At 39.2% G+C, this 22,142-nt stretch overlaps 1 protein-coding gene across 1 annotated transcript in view; it reads right to left on the reverse strand.

Moving 5' to 3' along the window:
• Positions 1-420: 420 nt before the first annotated feature.
• The window catches only part of FAM83B (family with sequence similarity 83 member B), a 936,941-nt gene continuing 915,219 nt past the window's right edge, over positions 421-22,142 (reverse strand). Inside the window, exon 5 of the mRNA XM_044063868.1 lies at positions 421-2,948. Within this exon, the coding sequence (XP_043919803.1) occupies positions 629-2,948 (2,320 nt within the window). The 3' untranslated portion in view covers positions 421-628. The remainder of the gene's footprint in view (positions 2,949-22,142) is intronic.

Genomic DNA, 22,142 nt, shown 5'->3' on the forward strand with positions numbered 1-22,142 from the left:
ATGCAGAAGAGTTGGACTAACTGTGTTTCTTATCTTCTTGATATAAAACTGAACATAATACTTATTTTTCTTGTGTAAACATATGATGGTTCTTTTGTATATTTATAAGTGTATCACAAATTATTTGTATGCTGTGCAGTAGATAGATCACCATGAAATGACTAATTAAATCACTTTATAGATTAACATAATGAATAATCTATATTGCTGAAACACTGATTGTCTCAGCATTCTCTGATAAGTGATACGACTCCCTTCAGCAGCAGCAGCATGTCTTAATGTATTTGTAGTAGTCTACTAAAGTCACAGGCTACTGTGTTCAAAGTGAGCAGACAGCTATACAAAAAACACTGTTTAAACTTAAAAACTAAAACAACATGGCTGTACAAGTTAATTGTAATATATACATGACAAAACAGATGTAAAAATAACTATGAAGCACAACCAGCACCATGCCATCCACAGGATAATGCTTGTAGCTCTACAAAATTGGCTAAGTCTTCAGATCTTTACAAAAGAAAAAGAAGAAAAAAAATCTGTATCTCAAATACATCAAAGGTATAGGCAGCAGTGTCATGGTATTGTAACGTCTACACTGAATTTAATCAAGCAATGACTATCTAAATATTCATTTTTTGTTTATTAGGTTTCCAACTTTCTGCATAAATCTTCCAAACCTGTTTTCAGAATGAGGATGATACCCCTGATACCCTCCTTGTGAGGTACGAGGCATGGAGGAATTATATCTCGAATAATCATTTGCTTGGGCTCTAGTGGCTAAGTCAGATGGCTGAGTGCTTGTAGCTCCTACAAAAGAAGATCGCTGAGGGGCATGTTCCATGGTGCAGAATGGCTCAAAGCGACTGTACACCCGTTTATCACTAAACCGAGACCGTGCTATTCCATCCTGAGAAGTATGAACATTTTCCAGCTTTTGGTTTATTATTCCACTTTGATCCTCCCCCAGATTGCCACCTTTTGGTGGTGAATCTTGATTATTCTGTTTGTATTCCTGATACTGAGTTGGCTCAGTATTAAACCTTGGAGCTGAGGAATCTTCTTGGATAGGGCCGCTCTGATTACCTACTACTTCTGAACTTGTTTCCTTGGAGGCACTGTTGTATGTAGACTGCATCAGACTAGTATAGGCTGATGTTTGTACATTCTTTTGGCTGCTGACAGAACATTGAGAATTAGATTGGGATGACTGGCTGTTGTTTGAAGACAACATTTTTTTGCTTTTTGTTTTTGACTTTTGCTTATCTCCATCATCTGAAGTCAGTGTATCAGAACTACTGCACATTTTGTAAAATGAGCTTTTACTTCTTGATAAGTTTTCTTTTTTATCACTAGAAAGATTAAGTAAAGATCTAATCTTCAGTGACCCTCTCTGCAAAAAGCGTGGGGAAGTTGAGTTCTGTTTATGATCCTTGTTGAAAGATAATTGATTATTGTGTTCTTCTTTGCTGTCATTTATCAGTGACGAATGAGAAACTGTTCGTGTTGAAAGATCATTCAGGGTGGCATTTCCTGTTGCATATGGCCACTCATTCTTCAAATGCTGATCATGATTCAGCTGTGGGCCATTCAGATGCTGTAGGCCATGCAATCGTGTTCCATAGCTGTCATCCTGACTGGATGAAAGCCTGTCAGTCTGACTGGTTGTATTTCTACCTGCAGTACCATATAGAAAACTTGACACTACTTTAGGACCATTGTTCTCTGCATACACTTTTGAGTCATTATAAAATTTTAGACTACTCTGTGTTTGTCTAAATGTATCTGCTTGTTGCATTTTATACTGATCTGTTTGCCTAATTGTGTTTCTAGGCAGGGAAGAATATCCATAACTTTTCTCAGTTAAAGGTGGCTGATACCTTGTCATTGTGTTAGCAGATGGTAAATAACTATCAGAAGTAAATCTAGTGTTCATATGGTTACTGTTTCGGATTGTTGTAGTTGACTGACTATCCTGAGAAGTGTCTGTTGAGGATGAGGAATTAGGGTAATGACCTGGCTCTCTGTGTTCTGTTAATGTTGACTGAAGAACAATTGAAGACCGAAGTCGTGAATGTGGATATATAGGGTTGATTGAATGTTCTATGCCATTTAAGTCATTTTCATATACTTCTCCTGATAGATCTGGGGTGTACTCTAAGTTATCTTTTAAGTAAGACTCAATTCGCCAGTTACGTAAAAATGTTTTAGTTGTACGTTCCAGAGTAGGCATCTTTTGCTGTATATTACGGATATTATTGTCAGTCCCATGAAATGAGCTTCTTAATGTTGAGGTCCGGCTTGGTAGTTGTGTCAGCTTAGTGTACCTGTTAGCAATATTTTGTCGTGGGTCATTGATGGATGAAAGGTAGTCTCCTCTACCTGAAGATGCAACACTACTTGAATCCATGTCTGTGTTCCAATTCTGCAGTCGAGTATTTGCCCTAAGGTTGGCAATTCGATTGCTTAACAAATATTGTGATGTCTCTGGTTTCTCTCCAGCATAACTGTGTCTTTTCCAGTTGGCAGTTGTTTCAGAATTCTGTAATTGTAGGATTTTTGCACGTATGTTTGGTCCACTAGGAGGCTTGGTATTAAAAGCAGAAGTGCCAAAATTCTCTCCCTCTCCTAAATGATTCTGTAAATTGGGTTGTTGCCTTGTTCGTGTCTGTAAGTATACTGCATCCAAAGAGTGCCTAGATCTTTCTGCCCTGTCAAATATATTCCTGTTGCTAGTTGATGAAAGAAATGATGGCACTGACCCTTTGTAGGAACTGTTCTCCCATACCTTATTGAGGCTTGTCATTGACCCAAATTCCTCCTGAGCATATATTTCAGGAATTTGGGAACGAGCATATAGTGTTCGGAACTCTTCATCAAATGATTCAACCAGCTGTCCAGTAACATGCTGAACCATACTCAGGTTTATCTTCTCAAATGACCACATGAAGCTAAAAAAAGAAAACAAAAGAGACTATTAATAACGGGATACCATTTTCATCATAAAGATGCTAATACATTCCTCTCTGTAGCATCCTGCACTAACAATAATATTCCCTGCGATTACTCTTTTTTGACAGTAAACATGAAAATATATGTTAATTTCCCTTTATTTAATAATGTCTTTGGAATTTTCCAGTAATACATAAGTAAACAACAAACGTGTTGACCACCAGCTGCTTTTCGGTTCCACAAAGTCCTTCCAGTTTGGGTAGCTCCTTATACCTACAGTACAAATTTCAGTTTATTTTCAATGTTCTAAAGATTTCCTTCCCGTGGACATAAAAGTGCTTACATTACATTCGGCCATGCAAACGTAATTCTCCAAGATGATGCAGATGCATACTGTCTGAGACATTATATCTCAGTCTTTAGGGAGTTTTTGAGAAATCAGAAACAAATCTGCCTTATGACATTTTGATATTTCTATCAGCTATCTATTTATCTAATCTATAGCACTTTTTTTCTCTCTGTTTTATATATATATATATATGTATATATATATATATATATATATGTATATATATATATATATATATATATATATTTAAATTTAGAATGCAAAATGACTGCTCTCAGAAATATTTATTTTATTTTTATTTTTTATTTTACATTTGTTGGCTGGGCTAGTTTAGCTGGATACATGTCCATTTTCAGTAGAGGCTCAGGGAGATAAGCTCCAAGCATTAGTACATTACAAAAAAGATTACAATAGTTAAAAATGACTAAATTCAAATACAAAGAAATTAAAAAAAGATTTAAGAGAATCAAAAAAATTGTTTCTGTGAATAATAGCTCGCAGGCTGTGCAAGGTTAAACATACAATTGAGTACAAGGACACTCAGAATTCTGAAGTAATGATTAGTAGGTCTGAGAAAGAGAAAGAGAGAGAGCAGAAGAAGGCAAGAATCACAAGGGCTAGAATAAGGTTAGATTCTATTTGATTAAAGCTGTAGAGGGGACAAAGGTTAGAAGGAAGGGGTATAGAAAAAAGAGCATTAAGGTTGAAAAGTAGGGTTTAGTCTGGTTTAGAACAGGGACAAAGCCAATGAAATTTCAGATGTTCTTTGAGATGTTTCTTGAAGAGTGGTGTGGATGAGAGAGACGTGAGTGTACTAGGAAGATTGTTCCAGATTTTACCCAGAATGTTAGTAAAAAGTGAGTCTCCAGCTTTATTGTTTGATTTAATATTGGAGATTAATAGTTTATTTGCTGAGCGATGTGTTGCAAGATTTCTATATGGGGAGATCAGGTTAGAGAGTATTGGGGTATCGTTTGGGTGATGAATAATATTATGTGAGATAAGAAATTGCTTATACAGTAGATGGTTTTGTAGTTCTGACCATCCAAGTTGTTTAAGGTTGCGACAGTGGTGGGTTCTGAAAGGGGTGGCAGTGACAAATCTAGCTATGTTATTATAGCTAGTTTCAAGCTTGCTTAGATTGTGTTTTGATAGATTGATGTACATGGCAGAAGCATAGAATAGAGTAGAAGTTAGGTGAGTCTGGGCAATGGAAGTTGTAGCTAGTGATGTGAGGAAGGGTTTGATTCTATACAGGGAGCCTAGTTTTTTATTGACAGTCTGTATAGTATTGTTGATATGTTCGTCGAAGCTGAGGTTATTATCTATGGTTATGCCCAGTAGACGTGTAGTAGTGTTAGGGGAAATAGTAGTTACATTGTTAGAGATAATTGTGAAGTGGAGTTCTGGTGACTTTTGAGTGGGGGCAAAAAGTAATAATTTTGTTTTTTTAGGGTTAAGGAGGAGGTAGTGATGGGTGAGCCAATTTTCAATGGTGTTAAAAACTGCTTGAGTAAGGGTCTGAAGAGAGATAGATGACTTAGCAGTACAGATTAAAGTAGAATCATCAGCGTATTGTATGCATGTAGCTTGAGGAACAACAGTATTTAGATCATTAATAAAGATGGAAAATAGAAGAGGGCCGAGGATAGAGCCTTGAGGGACTCCAATGCTAACAGGGAGGGCTGTTGAGAGATTATTGTCCCAGAGCACTGCTTGTTGTCTATTTTTTAGATAGGATGTAAACCAAAGTATTGCTTGTGGGTCAAGAGATTGGGCTTTTAGGACATTGATTAATAAGTCATGGTTAACCATATCAAAGGCTTTTGATAGGTCAATGAATAGTGCAGAAGATAGAGAGTTATTATTTCGATTGTTGTTAACACAGTCAGTAAAAGATAGAAGGGCGGTAGTTGTACTATGAAAGGGCCTAAAGCCGTGCTGACAGTTGGCAAGTAAGTTATTGTGGAGCAGACCATTATTTTGGCTAATGGAGAGACTAATGCAATTGGTATCAGTGGAGATATCAGTGGATTTGCCTCGGATGGGATGTTACCTTCTATGATTGTTCACTTTCTAAGGATGGATATGGGATATGCTATGACTTTGGAAGCTATTTGAAAGGTATTCTGCTGGTAGGTGCAGATAAAGGATGTTTTGTATATGGAAGCTGAACTGTTTAAATGGGAGATATTGTGCTTGCAAGAGTTTGTATAGTTTCTGTGAAGTAATTATTATCATGGGAACTGAAGATGGGGCTGGAGTTTTGGTATGTCCGGGATGGAGAAGTTTATTAATGCCTGACCAAAACTTTTAGGGTTATTTGGGTGTGATTGTTGAAGGTGGAGATAGTAGTTTCATTGTGTCCTTTGAGCCATGGGGCTGTTTTAGTCCATTGAGATCTAGGATTCATCTAGATTGAGTTGTTTCAGAGGTGACCAGTTACAGGCCTTGAAGGATAGGTTATAAATGTTTTATTAATAGGTGTATGAGCCTTTTGTTTTGTTATATAGGTAAGAACATGGTCACTAAGGTCATCTGGAAGTGTTCCTGAAGTATAGGTTTCAGGATGACTATTTATAAGTATCCAGTCAAGAGTAGCTTCTTTATTACTAGGTTTTTGGATTCTTGTGGGGTGTTTATTATTTGAAAGATTTATGTGGGTGTTAGGATTAGGAGAGTTACAGGTAGTCCAGTCAATGTTAAAATCACCTAGTACAATAGTTTCTTGAGGTAGTAGGGAAAGGCTACTAAGAATCTTTTCAAGAGTGTTAATATTATTTCCTGGAGGGATGTAGGTGCAGATTATATAAATAGATTTAGATTTATTAAGTTGGAGTTTAATGGTAAGGGTTTCTGCATTGGTAATAGAGGGAGTAACACATTAAAGCATGAAACTAGAAGTTCAGATTTGTATAAGATAGCTACACCTCCACCCTTCTTGGTGGTATGGGTCACATCTTAGGATGTTATATCCAGGTGGGGTTATTTCTAGGTCATAAATCAAATGCATGCGCTATGGATGTTGAGTTGAGCTATTCTAAGAGAATTACCTAGTTTTATAGAGGTAGAGACACAATTAGTTGTTTTGTTGGTTATATGAATATCACCATCTAATAGGCTTATCTTGCTGGAGAAGTAAGTAACATGGGAAGATCTATGGAACCTTGGGAGTAGGTAAACTGAAGTAGAGGTTATATTACTATGGGAGAAGAAGTTGAGCTGTGTGATTGGTAATGTTTGTTGATGGGAAGGTTCATTATTAATTAAAGAGAGATGTTCATAGATAGGGTGAAGTTAGGAATATTATTAAAGAAGTAATAAGAAGAAAGTTCTTAAGGGTATAGTTAAGTAAGAAGGTCATGTATGATAGTGGGGTTAAGAGATTATGTAGAGGGTTAAACAAAGTAAATATAAGAGAAATTTAAGGTAGAATAGATGAGAGGTGACTTATGGGAGGGGTAAAAGTAAATTTATTGAAGGGTATAGAGAGAGAGAGGAGAGGGGGGTGGGGTTGATAAGTAGTAGTCTAATGGGATAGGTGAGTAGTTAAGTGGGTGTGGTCAGAGATGTTTAAGTTTAACAGCACTGGGGGTGGGTGGGAATTGGGGGTAGGGTAGGAGAGCGGAATGAGCCCATAGGGCAAACGGAGCGGGTCAGACCAAGTGGTGGAGGATTCAGAGGAGACAATGAGTAAGGGGCAAAGAGAAGGAAATGGAGTAACAGGTATGTAGCTTCTAGTACAGCAGGTATGGTGTAGGAGAGAGGATAATGAAGCAGGGAAGCTAGAAGTGGATATAGTCTAAAGTAGGTAAAGGATGAGAAGAGTAGGGGCTAGGAGGTGAAGCAGCAGGGCAAGAGATGAGAAATAGAAGAAAAGAAGAATTATATTGAGCTAAAGCAAGCACAAGTGGGGGAGACAGCAAGGGCACAAAGCTGGATTGTACTGCCACCTAGTGGGCAGAAGGAAAGATACAGAAGGTAACCAAGACAAGAATAAGTAGGTGGGGAAATAATAAAGTTAGTAATAGGGGAAAATGACTATCAGGTGATACTGGGCAGGGAGAGGAGTCTGGCTGCTGGATTACCTGATTCAGTGGCAAAAAATTACAAGACAATCAACAGGTATTAAATATGGGTCAAAAGATAAACATACTTTGTCAAGTACTGTACAAACAGGAGAAATCACTGGGGCAGCAGAAAAGCAAGATGGTCCAAATTGGTAAAGCCTGAAGTAGATCAGGTGGTCCTTAGAGGCCAGGTAGGCACAGTAATGGAAGGTAGTGGGTAGATTGCTAGGAAGGTGAAAAAGGTAGGAAGGAAGGATATTAATATTGTATTAAGGCAGCAAAAGTACTTATAATAAACAGATAAGATTTGGTAGGTCAGTAGTACTACAATAATATTAAAGTTGTAATCATACTTTCTTACAGAAATTGTACCAAAAAGGCTAGGAGAAAAACATCCAGTCTAGTAGCATTACAAGCAATACAGAAAAGGCTAAGTAAAAAACATCAGTTCTAGCAGCAATTTAAACACCCTGGAACACATCACAGTTATGCAAGTAATAGGTTAGGTGTAATATTTAAACTAGGCAGGAAAATGAACTGCTTGAAAATCATCTGTATAACAATATTACAAACCACCGACGTGTTTGGCAAACAGTGCGTGTGAGTTATAAAAGGAAAAGAAAAGAAACAAGTTTCACAAGAGCCTTGTAAAATGCATATTGCTTAACCTTATCCCCAACTATTGCAGTGAAAGAGATAAATCAAACTGCTTCCAAACACTTTACATTTGCCCCCAACTTAGTTTCTTGATTGTGATTAAGTGTACTACTAAGCCCCCGACTTAGTTTCTTAAATGTGATTAAGCGTACTACTAAAGGCATCAACAAGGGAGCTGAAATGCTCGCTTTGCAGAACTGCGCAACCCAGGCCATGTGGAAGGGACCATGCACAGGTAGCTGATAGCGTTTTAGTAGTTGAAGTAGAGAGGATAATACAACATGGTGAGTTCACTTATCTAAACAAGATAAGAGGAGTGAGCCACTTCGAAACGCTGATGTTAACAAAAATATTTAGCCAGTTTGGAACACTTAACACTAGCTGCTGATGTTTCAACAATTGAAGTAGAGAGGATGCACAATGTAATACGTTTCCATTAACTAACAAGTTAAGAAGATTGAGACTCTTTAAGTCGCTAAAACCAATTTATAAATAATCTTGGAGCATGCTAACAAAACACAATATTTTTGGAGGGGAGGCTTGTCCTTCTGCACCCCTCACACAATAGAGGTAAATGGGCAAATTTGTCAACCCCGGTGTCATAGCGGTTTTGCACCACTGTTAACTGCTTTCCTGTAGACTAAATTAGATAGGTAGGAAAGGTCCTGATATTAATGACACTCAAACTAATGCAGCAAACCATAGATCTATATAGAACTATAAGCAAAAGTAGATGTGTATGTGTGTGTGTGTGTGTGTGTGTGTGTGTGTGTGTGTGTGTGTGTGTGTGTGTGTGTGTGTGTGTGTATGTGTGCACTTGTGTGTGTGAGTGTATGTGTGTGATTTATCTGTCTATATGCATGTATTTATGTATGCACGTGTACATATGCTATGTATTCCTGTGGGTGCAGTGTACATTTTCCTAAACACGGTACCTGCAGATATTTGAGCTATAAATATGAAACATCCTCACAACTTAAACCTTAAACAAATCAAGTTATACACCGTTCAATAATTCACATTCAAAAATTACCATAATGACCGGGCACACAAATCAGACTGCCCATTCTAAATCAAGCATTGCAAATAAGAAAAAGTCCAGTCAAAAAATAAAAATTAAAATAACAAAATCCTGTGACTGTAGCTCCTAAAAATAAATACAACAGTTATCCCAATCTGAGCTCTCCTGAAAAAGCCAAGTACTAAAATTTATTATAAAAAATATCGTTCATTTCTATTTAAAATAAGCATGCTGATTGGACAGCCCTTTCAGTGTGTCCATTGTAAATTGGCATATACCAAAAGAGTACCATTGAGCATATGGATTTCCTATTAGAATATTCTGAGGGAGACAGCACAACAGAAGAAAAATCAGGCATGTGCTCAAAAATAGAGAAATGTAACCGGTTTTCCTTCTATTTCTGCTCTGTCCCTCAGAAAATCTAGTAAAAAAAAAAACAGCAATGGAGACTCCCCACTTCTTCTCCTGCACTACACTGGTGTACTGTGCAAGCATTAGGCCACAAGTCCCATACACATGCTTAGTACATCAGTAAAGAAGGAAGAATGCAGAAGAATACTTCAGCACCCTTATACAATGACATTTGTCTAAGAAAAGTAAGCAATTTCTTTCATAAATAATGTAATTATATAATATAGCAATAACCCACACCCAGAAGTGGGTTACTGCTATTATACAATGACATTATTTAAGAAAAAAAAATAATTACTTTTCTTAAATAATGGCATTGTGTAATGCCTCCTTGCTGCCCTTCCGCAGCTGTCTGGTATTCTGCGGCAGTTCTGATGTACTGCGCATGCGCATGCCTAAGCAGTACATTAGAGCTGTGGGCAAAAGCAACGGAGAAAGTAAGATCTCCGTTGATTTTAAAAAACTGTTTTTCTATGTTAAATGAGTTTAACATAGCGAGACAGCTTTAAAAAAAGCAATTGAGAATATCCATTGCATTTTTAAAGCTGTCTCGCTATGTTAAACCCATTTAACATAGCAAGACAGTTTTGGAAAAGCAACGGAGAAAGCAAGATCTCCATTGCTTTTTAAAAACTGTTTCGCTATGTTAAATGAGTTTAACATAGCGAGACAGCTTTAAAAAAAAGCAACAGGGAATATCTGTTGCTGTTTTAAAGCTGTATGGCTATGTTAAACCCATTTAACATAGCGAGACAGTTTTGAAAAAAGCAACGGAGAAAGCAAGATCTCCGTTGCTTTTTAAAAACTGTTTCATTATGTTAAATGAGTTTAACATAGCGAGACAGCTTTAAAAAAAGCAATGGAGAATCTCCGTTGCTTTTTTAAAGCTGTCTTGCTATGTTAAACTCGTTTAACATAGCAAGACAGTGTGAAGCAATGGAGATCTTGCGTTCTCCGTTGCTGTAAAAAAAAAGAGTTATAGTAATGGAAAAAGTCTGGGCGACCGGACCTTTTTCCATAACTGTAACTCTGATTTACAACATGCACGCTGACCAATCAGCGTGCACGTTTTTGAATATTTAATGGGGGGTGTCATTGTATAATAGCAATTATACAACGATGGCTCAATTTGTATTCAAAAATGATTATGTTGATTGGACTGCTATATCAGTGTGCTCATTGTAAATCGAGCATATACCAATAGGAAGTCTGGTTGCTGATATACCTGTGAGTGGCCAGAGTTTCTATTCGAATATGCTGAGGCACAGTGCAAAAGAGAAGAAAAATCAGGTATGTTATCAAAAATAAGGAAACAGAAGCATACACCATTTTCCTTCTATTTCTGTGTTGTCCCTGGTATGATCGTGACAGAAAAAAAAATAAAAACAGCAACAGAGATTCTCTTTTCTCCATTGCTTCTCCTTCCCTACAATGATGTATTATGCAAATGTGGGAAGAATACAAGTCCCATATGCATGCTCAGTACATCAGTTTAGAAGGAAAAACATGAAGGAACACTTTAGCGCTTTTATACAAAGACATTATTTAAGAAAGGTAAGCAATTTCTTTCTTAAATGATGTCATTGTATAATAGCAATAATACATTCCTGGGTGTGGGTATATCAGGGTTTACCCATGGTTGGCTTTGTTTAATCACTGGGGCTTCTACCTCATGATCAAATCACACCAATGGTGAGTAAATCCTGATATACCCACAACCAGTTGTGGATTATTGCTAAAATGTACCACATCTCTCCATACCACTTATCATAACACTGTACCATACAGCAAGAACAGCATGTAGCAATTAACTAAGTAAATACAGCAGGGGAGAGTAGACATATGCAGGCAAGGAATGGCACACATATGCCTTCTGTCTACCTTAAAAGAAAAAAGGATTCTCAAACTGCAAATCCTAATCTAGTGTGCAAGCAACAGTGCATGTGCACACTATATTTGAGTGGCATATCAGTCATGTGACCACAGGAAGCTCGAAGAGTTGGGAGATAATTATAGTCTGTTTACATGATGACATTATTTAAAATAGGTAAGAAGCTTCTTTATTAAATAATGCAATTTCATAATAGCAATTACTCGTGCAGTTGTGGATGAAGTCTACATTACTCATATTTATACATAAGTTATTGCTAAGACTGAATATAAGAACGTATACACTGTATGTTATGTAATAGTATATAGTATATATTAGTAGACATACTGTATGTTGTTTAATAGTATATCGAATAATAAAATATAGAGGCACTATGCAAGAAAAAAAAACAAACATATTTAAAGAAAATAAGTAATGTACTAATACCCCAGGATTCAATAAACTGAGTGTAGGCTCTGAGTGAAGCTTACATAGAGTGTACGTGTTTGTGCAATGGTGAACAGCGAGCAGTAGTGCGCAATGCATATTAAAGCCTCCCAGTACACCTAAGTTGGTTTCTTTTTTTTTGCAATCTGATTTTTATTAGCATTTTTAAAGACACAAATACAGAATCAATTACAAGCCATGCAATGCAAATAGGTTCAAAGCAAATAAGTGAATATACTTCATACAACCTGCTTAGGTATAAGTACAATCAGTCCTATATAACAAAAAGAAATATTAACCTTCATTAAAAAAGTGATTAGGAGACTAACATACTGAGAGGTAACAACATTTATTGACAAGTATTTATTATGCAGGTGTGTGGAGGTATATCAGAATGCCTAAAACCTATTTGATTTAACTATATTCAATATATACACATGACTGTCACTGGATGAATAGGTATTAGTATAAGGAAACTAGATGTTAGTGCTTGCACAAGGGTAGGAAAAGATATCATAGGGGGTTGTATTGTTTGTGATCATTCAAGGGTTATGTTTGAGATAGATATTAAAGAGGAAAAGTATTTTCCACAGAAGTAACAATCCAAATGAACTAGGGGAATAAGAGACAAGGTGGATAACATGAGGCCCAAAGGAATAAAAGGGGGGATGGAGGTCTACCTAAGGAAGATGTTGATTAAGAGCATCTAGAAGGTTATTCCAATATTTCTGAAAATAACATTTTTTTTGCTTGTTGTCTTTAGTTTACTTGCCAAAACATATGTATTTTATTTTTGTTACTAGTTTTGCTTGTTGTCTTTAATTTACTTGCCAAAACATATGTATTTTATTTTTGTTACTAGTCTATAGACATTGGAAAGCATTTTAGTCCTTAACAGAAGTTGGGTTATTAGTGTCTGATAAAGTTGGTATTCCGGGGGGGGGGGGGTCTGTCATCATGTCGGTCACCAAAGATATTAGGTATAGTATTTGTTTAATGATTATATAGTATATTTTATTGACTGCCAAAGAGGATATGATGTCATTAAATTGTAATTCTTTGACTGTATAGAAGTCCCAAACTGTACAGTTTCTAATGAGAGGGTAACTATCAAGATTTAGCATGCTGTTACCCAATTTAAAATTTGGATTAAGATGGATTGGTTGCGCCATTGTTAGAGAGTGTTGCAAACCAAGGGATGATATCAGTTTTTGGAACCCATTGATATTTTTTATTAATATAGGGTGAATTTTATGTTCTTTGAGAATTTTAGTGTTAAGAAAGATAATTGCTCTAGGAGTGAGGTTGGACACCTTTATATGAGCATTTTAAATTCTAATCCATAAGAGGTTCCAGTCCTTGTTTGATTTTTGGAAGTTAGCAATGTTTACAGTGCGACTGGCGTTTATTATATGGTAATATGTTAGAAAGTCCAGTAGGGCCAGACCTCCTCTATCTTTGGGAAGTGCAAGTTTGATGTCACTGATTCTAACATTTTTAGGGTGCCAAATAAATTTCTCCAGTGTAGCATTTATTTTCAAAAAAACCTAAGTTGGTTTCTTGGCAGACACAATTCTGTAAAAATCAGAGCAGCTACGTGACACAGATTTGCGTGGAATACCACAATAACCACCAGGGCTTCACAGACAGCTGTGCATCGGACAGTGAAACATATCTCCACAAAGGCCAACATAATGTGGGGACATTTAACCAGAAATAGGGACATATTTACCACAGATGTCACATAGAAATGTAGTAGAATGAAACTCAAACATACCTGTCATCCTCCTTGAGCAAGATATGTGGACAAAGGCATACATAATCTGGGGACAAAGGCCCAAAAACAGGGACAGATTTTTAATATTGCACTTCTAAACTTAGAAAGTTGATAAAATAATAGGTTATACATTTGCAGGAACTTTCTGAAGAACAAGAAGTTTGAAACTCAAATGTCAGTCATCAGTTTCTGACTTCACTCGATAATGGCATACCAATGATTTGCCAGAAAACAAAATGTTATGAGGAAAAAAATCACAAATATGTCAAAAAGTACAGTTTTGTACCTACCATAAATGTAGATGTTCGAGTGCTAATACAGCTGCAGTCATAACAGATGGGTTCTCCTGCCGTCAGGCGGGTCCTCGGTCGGCCAAATTTCAAAGTCTAGGTCCGGCGTCGGTTGTTGTCACTTCTTCCCTGATGTCAGTGCGACAGGGGTATAAAAGAACCAGCCAACACCATTTTCTTCAGTTTTTCTTGCCCCAGATGTCAGGTGCCCCCAGAAGGAAGGCAATACATAAATTTGTGTAATAAAGCAATGCCATATAATCAAAATACAGTAGTGCAAGCAAATACATCAAGAATGAATACCCCAATCAGGTTGCATGAGGAAATGTTAGCCAATAGGCCTGTCCCAAGAGGGGAAGGAGGGAGGGAAACCTGGACTGCAGCTGTATTAGCATTCGAACATGTACATTTATGGTAGGTACAAAACTGTACTATGTTCATCGTGCATACAGTTGCAGTCATAACAGATGGGTAGTATCCCAAAGCTAAGAAAGGGGTGGTAGGCACTAGGTGGAACTAGGAGGAGCCAGAATGCCCTGAAAGACTGCAGTGGCAAAGCCCGCTCTAGATTTGGAGTATAGTGGAAGGTGGTAGTGCTTGGAGAAGGTATGCACAGAATTCCAAGTGGCTGCTTCCAAAATGTCTTTGGTAGGAACTCCTCTGAGAAAAGCTGCAGAGGTAGCTGTGGCCCTTGTGGAGTGAGATCTGATGCCTGTAGGTACAGTTTTGCCATGAAAAGAATAGCAAAAGTGTATGCAATGGGCTATCCATTTAGAGATAGTCTGTTTGGAAATTGGATTTCCTTGAGCTCCTATAGCATAGGACACAAAGAGCTGTTCTGATTTTCTGAAAGGCTTTGTTCTGTCCAAATAATAATGCAGTTGTCTGTGGATGTCCAAGGAATGTAGTAATTTCTCCCCTTTGTTTTGAGGATTAGGATAAAAGGTAGGTAAGTGTATAGCCTGACTCAAAGCTACCCTGGATACCACTTTTGGCATAAAGAACGGGTTGGTTCGTAAGGAAACTCTGTCCTGATGGAAGATGATAAAGGGCTGCACAGCCATGAGAGCTTGTAGTTCCGATACCCTACGAGCTGAGGTAATAGCCAGAAGGAAAGCTGTTTTCCAGGACAAATATTGCAAATCTGATGAGGCAACTGGCTCAAAAGGAGGCAAGATCAGTTTTTCTAGAATGAAATTGTGATCCCAAGCAGGTATTGGTTGTTTCCTTGGGGGTTTTAGGTTCTTAGCCCCTCTGAGGAACTGACTTAAGAGGGGGTGAGAGAATAAGGGTGGATCAGTGTTGTATTCTGCAGAAATGGCTGAGGCATGGATTTTGATGGAGGAGAATGAAAGTCCACTGCTTAGCAGCTCAGCTAGATACTGTAATATTTGAGGTAAATTCAGTTTTCCAGGATCCTGGCCCTTTTTCTCATTCCAGACACAAAACAGTTTCCATTTTGCGGAGTAAGCTTTTCTAGTAGATGGCCTTCTGGCCTCCAAAATGACATCCTGCACCTCCTTGGAGAGTAGGGTCTGTTGTGGTGCTAAAGAATCTTCCATGCGGCTAGATTGAGTGTTTTTAGCTGACTGTGAAGAGTTTTGAAGCTGTGCTGAGTCAGAAGAAGAGGCATTAGAGGCAGGGTCCATGGTGGGGAATGCGTCAGGCTCCTCAGGAGTGGGTACCAGTGTTGTCTTGGCCAGTCTGGAGCAATGAGAATCATCTTTGGTCTGTCTGCCCTGGTTTTTAATAGAACTTTGGGCAGCAGAGGAAGAGGTGGGAAGGCATAAACTGTCATTGATGTCCAACTGAAAGAGAGAGCGTCCACTCTCCAGGCCTTTGGATGAAAAATCCTTGAGCAGAATTTTGTCAATTGGTGATTTTTGTGGGAGGCAAAGAGATCTATGTCTGGCCTTCCCCATGCTTGAATTATCTCTGTAAAAACTTGAGGATGCAACTTCCATTCATGTGGATCTGTCATATTTCTGCTTAGGTTGTCTGCCAGCGTGTTTTCCTTGCCTGGCAAGTACTGTGCTTGTAGTTCGATTTGTAAGTCCAGGGCCATGTTCCAAAGTGACATGGCCAGTCTGAATAGGGGGTATGAATGGGTTCCTCCCTGTTTGTTTATGTACCACATTACTGTGGTGTTGTCCGTTCTTATCAACAGTTGACCTGGTTATAGAAGGTCCTTGAAAGCTATAACAGCATTTATTATTGCTAGTATTTCCTTTTGATTGATGTGAAGGTGCTTTTCTTTTTGGGACCATTTGCCCTGAATGCACCGATCTGTCATGTGTGCCCCCCAGGCATAGTCTGAGGCGTCTGTTGTGATGATTTGATTTGCTTGAGGCTTGCTGAATGGGAGACCTGTGTTTGTTTGGCATGCTTGAGCCCACCACAGAAATTCCTTTTGAAGACATGGAATTAGTGGTATTATTGTTTCCAAACTGTGGCTGTGTTGAGACCATAAGTTTTTTAGGTACCATTGAAGTTTCCTCATATGCAGCTTTGCACATGGGATTAGTAAGATGCAAGATGCCATGAATCCCAGAGCCTGCAGGATTTTCCTTGCAGTCATCCTGATGCAATTTGCTAGTGTTCTGAAGTATTGAGTTAGTTGCCCCTGCTTCTCTGGCGTGAGGTAGGCCATCTGGGTGTTTGTGTCCAAGTTGGCACCCAGGAAAATTATTTTCCGAGAGGGCATTAGCCTTGATTTCTTTTTGTTGACTGTCTATCCCAGAGAATTCAACAACATTATTACATAAGCCAGATGTTTCAGAAGAATGTGCTTGCTGTCCGCTTGGATCAGGCAGTCATCCAAGTAGGGGTATATTTGTATCCCTTGAAGTCTGCAGTAGGCAATTACTGATGCCAGGCATTTTGTGAATACTCTGGGCACAGTAGGTAAGCCAAAGAGCAATGCAGAGAATTGATAATGGGTTGAACCTGCAAGAAATCTGAGGTATCTTCTGCAATTTTGTCTGATTGGTACATGCAGGTATGCCTCCTTGAGGTCCAGTGTTACCAGCCAAGACTCCTTGTCCAGCATGGGAAGAAGCTGCTGTAGAGTGAGCATCTTGAATTTTGGTACGAGTAGAAATGTGTTTAGGATGGATAGGTCCAAAATAGGTCTCCAATATTTTCCCTTCCTTGGTACCAGGAATAGTCTGGAATAAAAACCTTGACCTTGTTCGTGTGTAGGTACCTCTTGAATAGCTTTCATGTTCATGAGATCTGAAATTTGTCTTTGTGCCTCTGCCCTTTGATTGTGTGGCAGGTTTGGCATGCCTCTCATTTTTGGAAGGGTGTGAAAATGGAATCTGTAGCCTCTGTTTATAATGTCCAGGATCCATTTGTCTTTTGTGACAATATGCCAATTTTTTGAAAATAATGCCAGTTTTCTGCCTAAGGGTGCTGCCATTTGAGTCGTGCTTGGCATGCAAAGGGGAAAGTCATTGAGCTTGCTTTCTGAATGGTTGCGAGTTATCCTCGCCACCTCTTTGTGTAGGAGCTTGCCATTGTCTGCCTCTAAACGCTCCTTGGGATTGCCCTCTGCCCCTCGGGTGCCTGTATCTACCTCTTTGGGGTCTGTCCGTGGCTGGAAAGGACCAATGTTTGGAAGGCCAATTTCTACTGAAATGTAGGGGTTGTACCTGTAGAAAATATTTCACTGTTTGCATTGATTTAGCCTTTTCCTCCATTTTCCTTAATACCTCCTCAGCATTAGCACCAAATAATACATCCTTTTGTAGAGGGGCATCTAGTAATTTAGCTTTGACATGATCTGGTAAGGTTTGTTCCTTGAGCCAGGCATGTCTATGTATGACTGATCCTGCAACAGCAGCTCTACATGAGGCCTCTAGAGCATCAAAACCACATTGTAAGGTATGTTTACCCACTTGTTCTGCACTATGCATCAAATCCTGCAACTCCTTCAAGTCTGGTTGTTCAGGTTGTGACATTTTACTTCTCAATTGTGATAACAAAAACTGTTGGTACTTTAGCATATGGAACTGACAGTTTAATGCCCTCATAGTTAAGGTGGCCGAGGTATATACCCTTTTCCCCCACCTTTCTAAGGATCTGGAATCTCTCTCGGAAGGTAATGGATTTTTAGCAGTGGAGGCCTTAATTCCCTTGGGGCCCTGTGAGATGGTTTCTGGGTCAGCAGCATGGCTTTTGTATAGAAATTGGTGTGAGTCAAGAACCCTGTAGTACCTGTCAGGCTTGATTGGGGCTGGAGGTAGAGAATCCAGGTTAAGGCAGGCCTCCGAGTACACTTCATCTAGTATGTCCAAGACAGGAGGTATAGCCAGAGGCCTGTGCTGAGGTAGCAAGAGAAATTCCCTAAGCCTTTTCTTGGAATCTGAATAATCTTGGCCTTCCCAGTGGAAGTGTTCCCTTAAGGTATGCAAAGTTTCCATAAATGAGTAATCCTCTGGGGGGGATACAGAGGGAATGGACTCCTCTGCATCAGATTCTTCAAAAGGGGAGTAAGAATGTTCCTGTTCATCAGAGTGCTCTGATATAATGGAGCCCTGATCCACTCTAGGCCTTTTGTCTGGGGGGGGGGTTGAGAACCCCTGATAAGAGTAATTAAATCCTCAGCCATTTTAAGCATCTGTTTTTTAGGCATGGGGCCTGGAGATGGACCCTGTGTAGCTTGTCTCTTAGAATGCATGGCTGTTTTAGACTTAGTGAAAGCCTTGATGGAAAAAGAAGAGGAAGGTCTGAAGACACCTTGAGAGGAGGTAGACCTGTCCACATTTTGAGATTCACTGCCAAGAGTGGCTTCGGTATCTGTAGTCAGGGTGTGGGCCGAGGAGCCTGCGACCTTTGGCACTGGAGACACTGCCAATGAAGTGTCGTCGGTAGTCAGGGGCTGCGTAGGTGCCTCGCTGAGAACCGGACCACGTGTAGTCGGCTTTGGCGTGGTGTCGGTAGAGGCCGCGAACCTCGTCTGTCGGTCCTTATCTTTCGCTTTTTAGACAAAACTGGAGTCGGAGTATCCGACGACATAATATAGTTAAATGTTTTGCCAAAATAATGCTGGGCGAACTCCGCCCAACGCTTAATGGTGCGTTTGTTGAATGTAGCATAAAAGCGACAGACCGAGATGTCATGGTCTGGGCCTAAACAAGGAATACAGAGGGAATGGAAATCCTTATGCGGTATTTGCTTCCCACATGAAATACAATTATTAACTTTGTCTGACATCGGTCTGAGGCAAGAAAAGTTTCCCCAACGGGGTACTTAGCTTTCAAGAAGACTTCGGTTGCAAAATTTTCGTAATTTCAGGAGCTGGCCGACCGGCACTTGTGAACTGCTTCTGCTTCAGGCACCGCGCAGCAAGAAAGACTGAAGAAAATGGCATTGGCTGGTTCTTTTATACCCCTATCGCACTGACATCAGGGAAGAAGCGATGACAACCGACGCCGGACCTAGACTTTGGAATTCGGCCGACCGAGGACCCGCCTGACGGCAGGAGAACCCATCTGTTATGACTGCAGCTGTATGCACGATGAACATCTTGGATATTCTGCACAAATCAGGACAGTTGAGAGGTATGTGACTCAAATGTATGTAATATTGAGTCACATCAGTCCAGAGAACATCCCAGTGATATGTCAGAAGGCCACAAATCTGATAAGAAAAACATCTGGACATCCTGGGAATATCAGGACAGCTGAGAGGTATGAATGTGAAGTCTATGGTCTAAACACAGTACAGGACAGTGTACCTACAGTGCAGAGTACTGTGATATCCCATTCCTGTCATTCTGTACTGAAGCTGTTTTAATGATCTGTAACAAGACATGGGACTGTATGTAAAATGATCACTCAGGTGAAATGTGTGTGTTAAATATGGGCACACAGATTAATTGTAGGAATGAACACAGGGAAATATGACATTCGAAACTTCCTCATATACAACAGAGGAGGGTATGTCAATGGAAGATGGTTGTAACAGCAACACCAAACAAATATCTGTATGGTACAGACTGTAAAGTGAAAATGTGCTACCTGTGACTGCCACACAAGGTGACATAACAATGAAGAGGATGACTGTGTGAGATAAGCATCCTTACATGAATACTGCAGAGAACATCTATCAGGGATCTGACAAACAATTGGGGTAGGCTGCATACTGGAAAGCTGTGCAAACTGATATGCCTGAATATGAGTGCACTCCCAGCAGAGGTCTCCAGCAAGGTGGCCAGTGGTAAAGGGTCATGGAAAACATTACAAGAACCAGCCACATTCATGGCCAACATCAGAATAATACCACCACTAATCCCATGCCTCTGACATAACATGTGTGATGTGAAATGATAAGGGATGAGCCTGCACACATATACACACACACGCACACACACACACACACACACACACACACACACACACACACACACACACACACACACACACACACACTTGAACATTTGTTATGATACATCTACAGTCTATGAGAGTAAGCAGACACACCGTCCTAGCAATGTAATATATTTTATATTTACTTAACATTTGTTAACCAGGAAAGTCCAACTTGGAACAAAGTCAATTTTCAGCAGAGGCAGGGGAAAAATGCTCCACTCATATCTTTGTAATGTTGGAAGAAACCAGAGTACCCGGACGAAACCCACATGAATGCAGGGAGGACATGCAGACTCCACACAGAAGTTACTCCAGTCAATAATCGAACTGGAGAACCTCTTGCTGTGAGGCACCAATGCTACTGCTGCACCACTGCACCATCCTACAGGTGGTGTTACCTGTAGGAGGTGTTAGGAGGGACACTGCTATATCTGTATGTGACAGCATGAGCAAAACAGGCTAATTGCCTTGTGTCCATGACATACATACATGGCATAATCCACACTGTCACGAATGATATACATGCCATTAATGTTGTCAAACACCTATGTATGCAGTGTGTGCACAAGCAGAACAGGTAGCATACATGCATCTGGTTTAGCAACATGAGCGGTGTTCTGCACCATCAGACAGTCATGTATATTCCACAGACAGAATACCTAGGTATGGCCAATAAGCTGTGTAGCAGTGCACTATGATAAAAGTGGTACACTTCAGTTACACATCACTGGAAGATGTGTAGGGAGGTACATAAAGAAGGGTGCATTGTACACAAGTTATTGGTGAGGCTGGGAACCATTGCCATCTGATGTACATGTCCTTTGTGTACCTAGTATCCAGCCCACTCTCTACTGTCTAACTCTTATTTTCCAGGGGAAAAAATGGGCTGATATAGCATCCCTAGAGAAACAAAAGAATAGCATATAGAGTCTTTCATTGTCCGGGAATTCCTGGCAGTCATTATTGGTAGAAATGAATGAGCTGATGGAGAGCAAAAGGGAGATCACTGGATAAGATAAAGAGGGAAAAAACAAAGAAATGTGTACGATAAATTTCTAATAATCACAGATTAGGGTGCTTAACCACAATGTATAACAGGGTAGCACAAGCAAAACCAAATGTTATAGCAATAAAATATGTATGCATGTATCAGTATGTTTTAAATGCGATATTTTAAATGCTTAGATTTATTTCTGATCTATAGAAGATGTAGTTTGTTAGACAGGTTTTCTTTGCCTGTATATCTTGGAAGAAGGATATGTTTTAGGAAAAGAAGGAACAGCTGGCAAGTGCTTCACTTTCTGCAGTTTCTTATGCAGTAGTAGATGTTTTAGACTGATGGGAACAAAAAGGCAAAATGTCAGAACTTTAAGCATTACTGTCCTTAAACGGGCTATCAGGAGCTAGCCAAGATTACTTACATATAATTTTACAAGCTCTGGCTGCTAGTAGTTGCATTTATTACCTCCCAAACACAACTTATAACCCGAAGAAACACTGAATCTGAAGCTTTTAACTTTGATAGTACATATTCCTTTATTTTTGAGACTGCTAACTTATATTTTCCATTTTTTGTACAAAAACAGAACATTCAAAAAATAGTAGCATGTTGGAACTGGGGTTAGCATAATGATTACAATGTTTACATCACAGAGACAAGGGACATGGTTTTATTTTTTCACCACTGAAAGGGAAACTGGTTAGGCTTTAAAATGGGCCACAAGGGAAGCTAGCCTTGAACTTACCTATGAACCAGTTACAAGGTACAAGAAATATAACTCATACATTCATAAGGACTTAGTAGGCTATTGATCTGTGAGGATCTGAAGAAGCCTAGCCTAGTCTTACATTGCCATGGTAGGTTTTATCCCTTACATTTTATGTCTGAACAACTCAAGAGATAGACACAATCTAAAGAATTATTTTA

The sequence above is a fragment of the Protopterus annectens genome, chromosome 2.part2 (assembly GCF_019279795.1).
Source record: "Protopterus annectens isolate FY-2018-M chromosome 2.part2, PAN1.0, whole genome shotgun sequence".
Classification (NCBI taxonomy): domain Eukaryota; kingdom Metazoa; phylum Chordata; order Ceratodontiformes; family Protopteridae; genus Protopterus; species Protopterus annectens.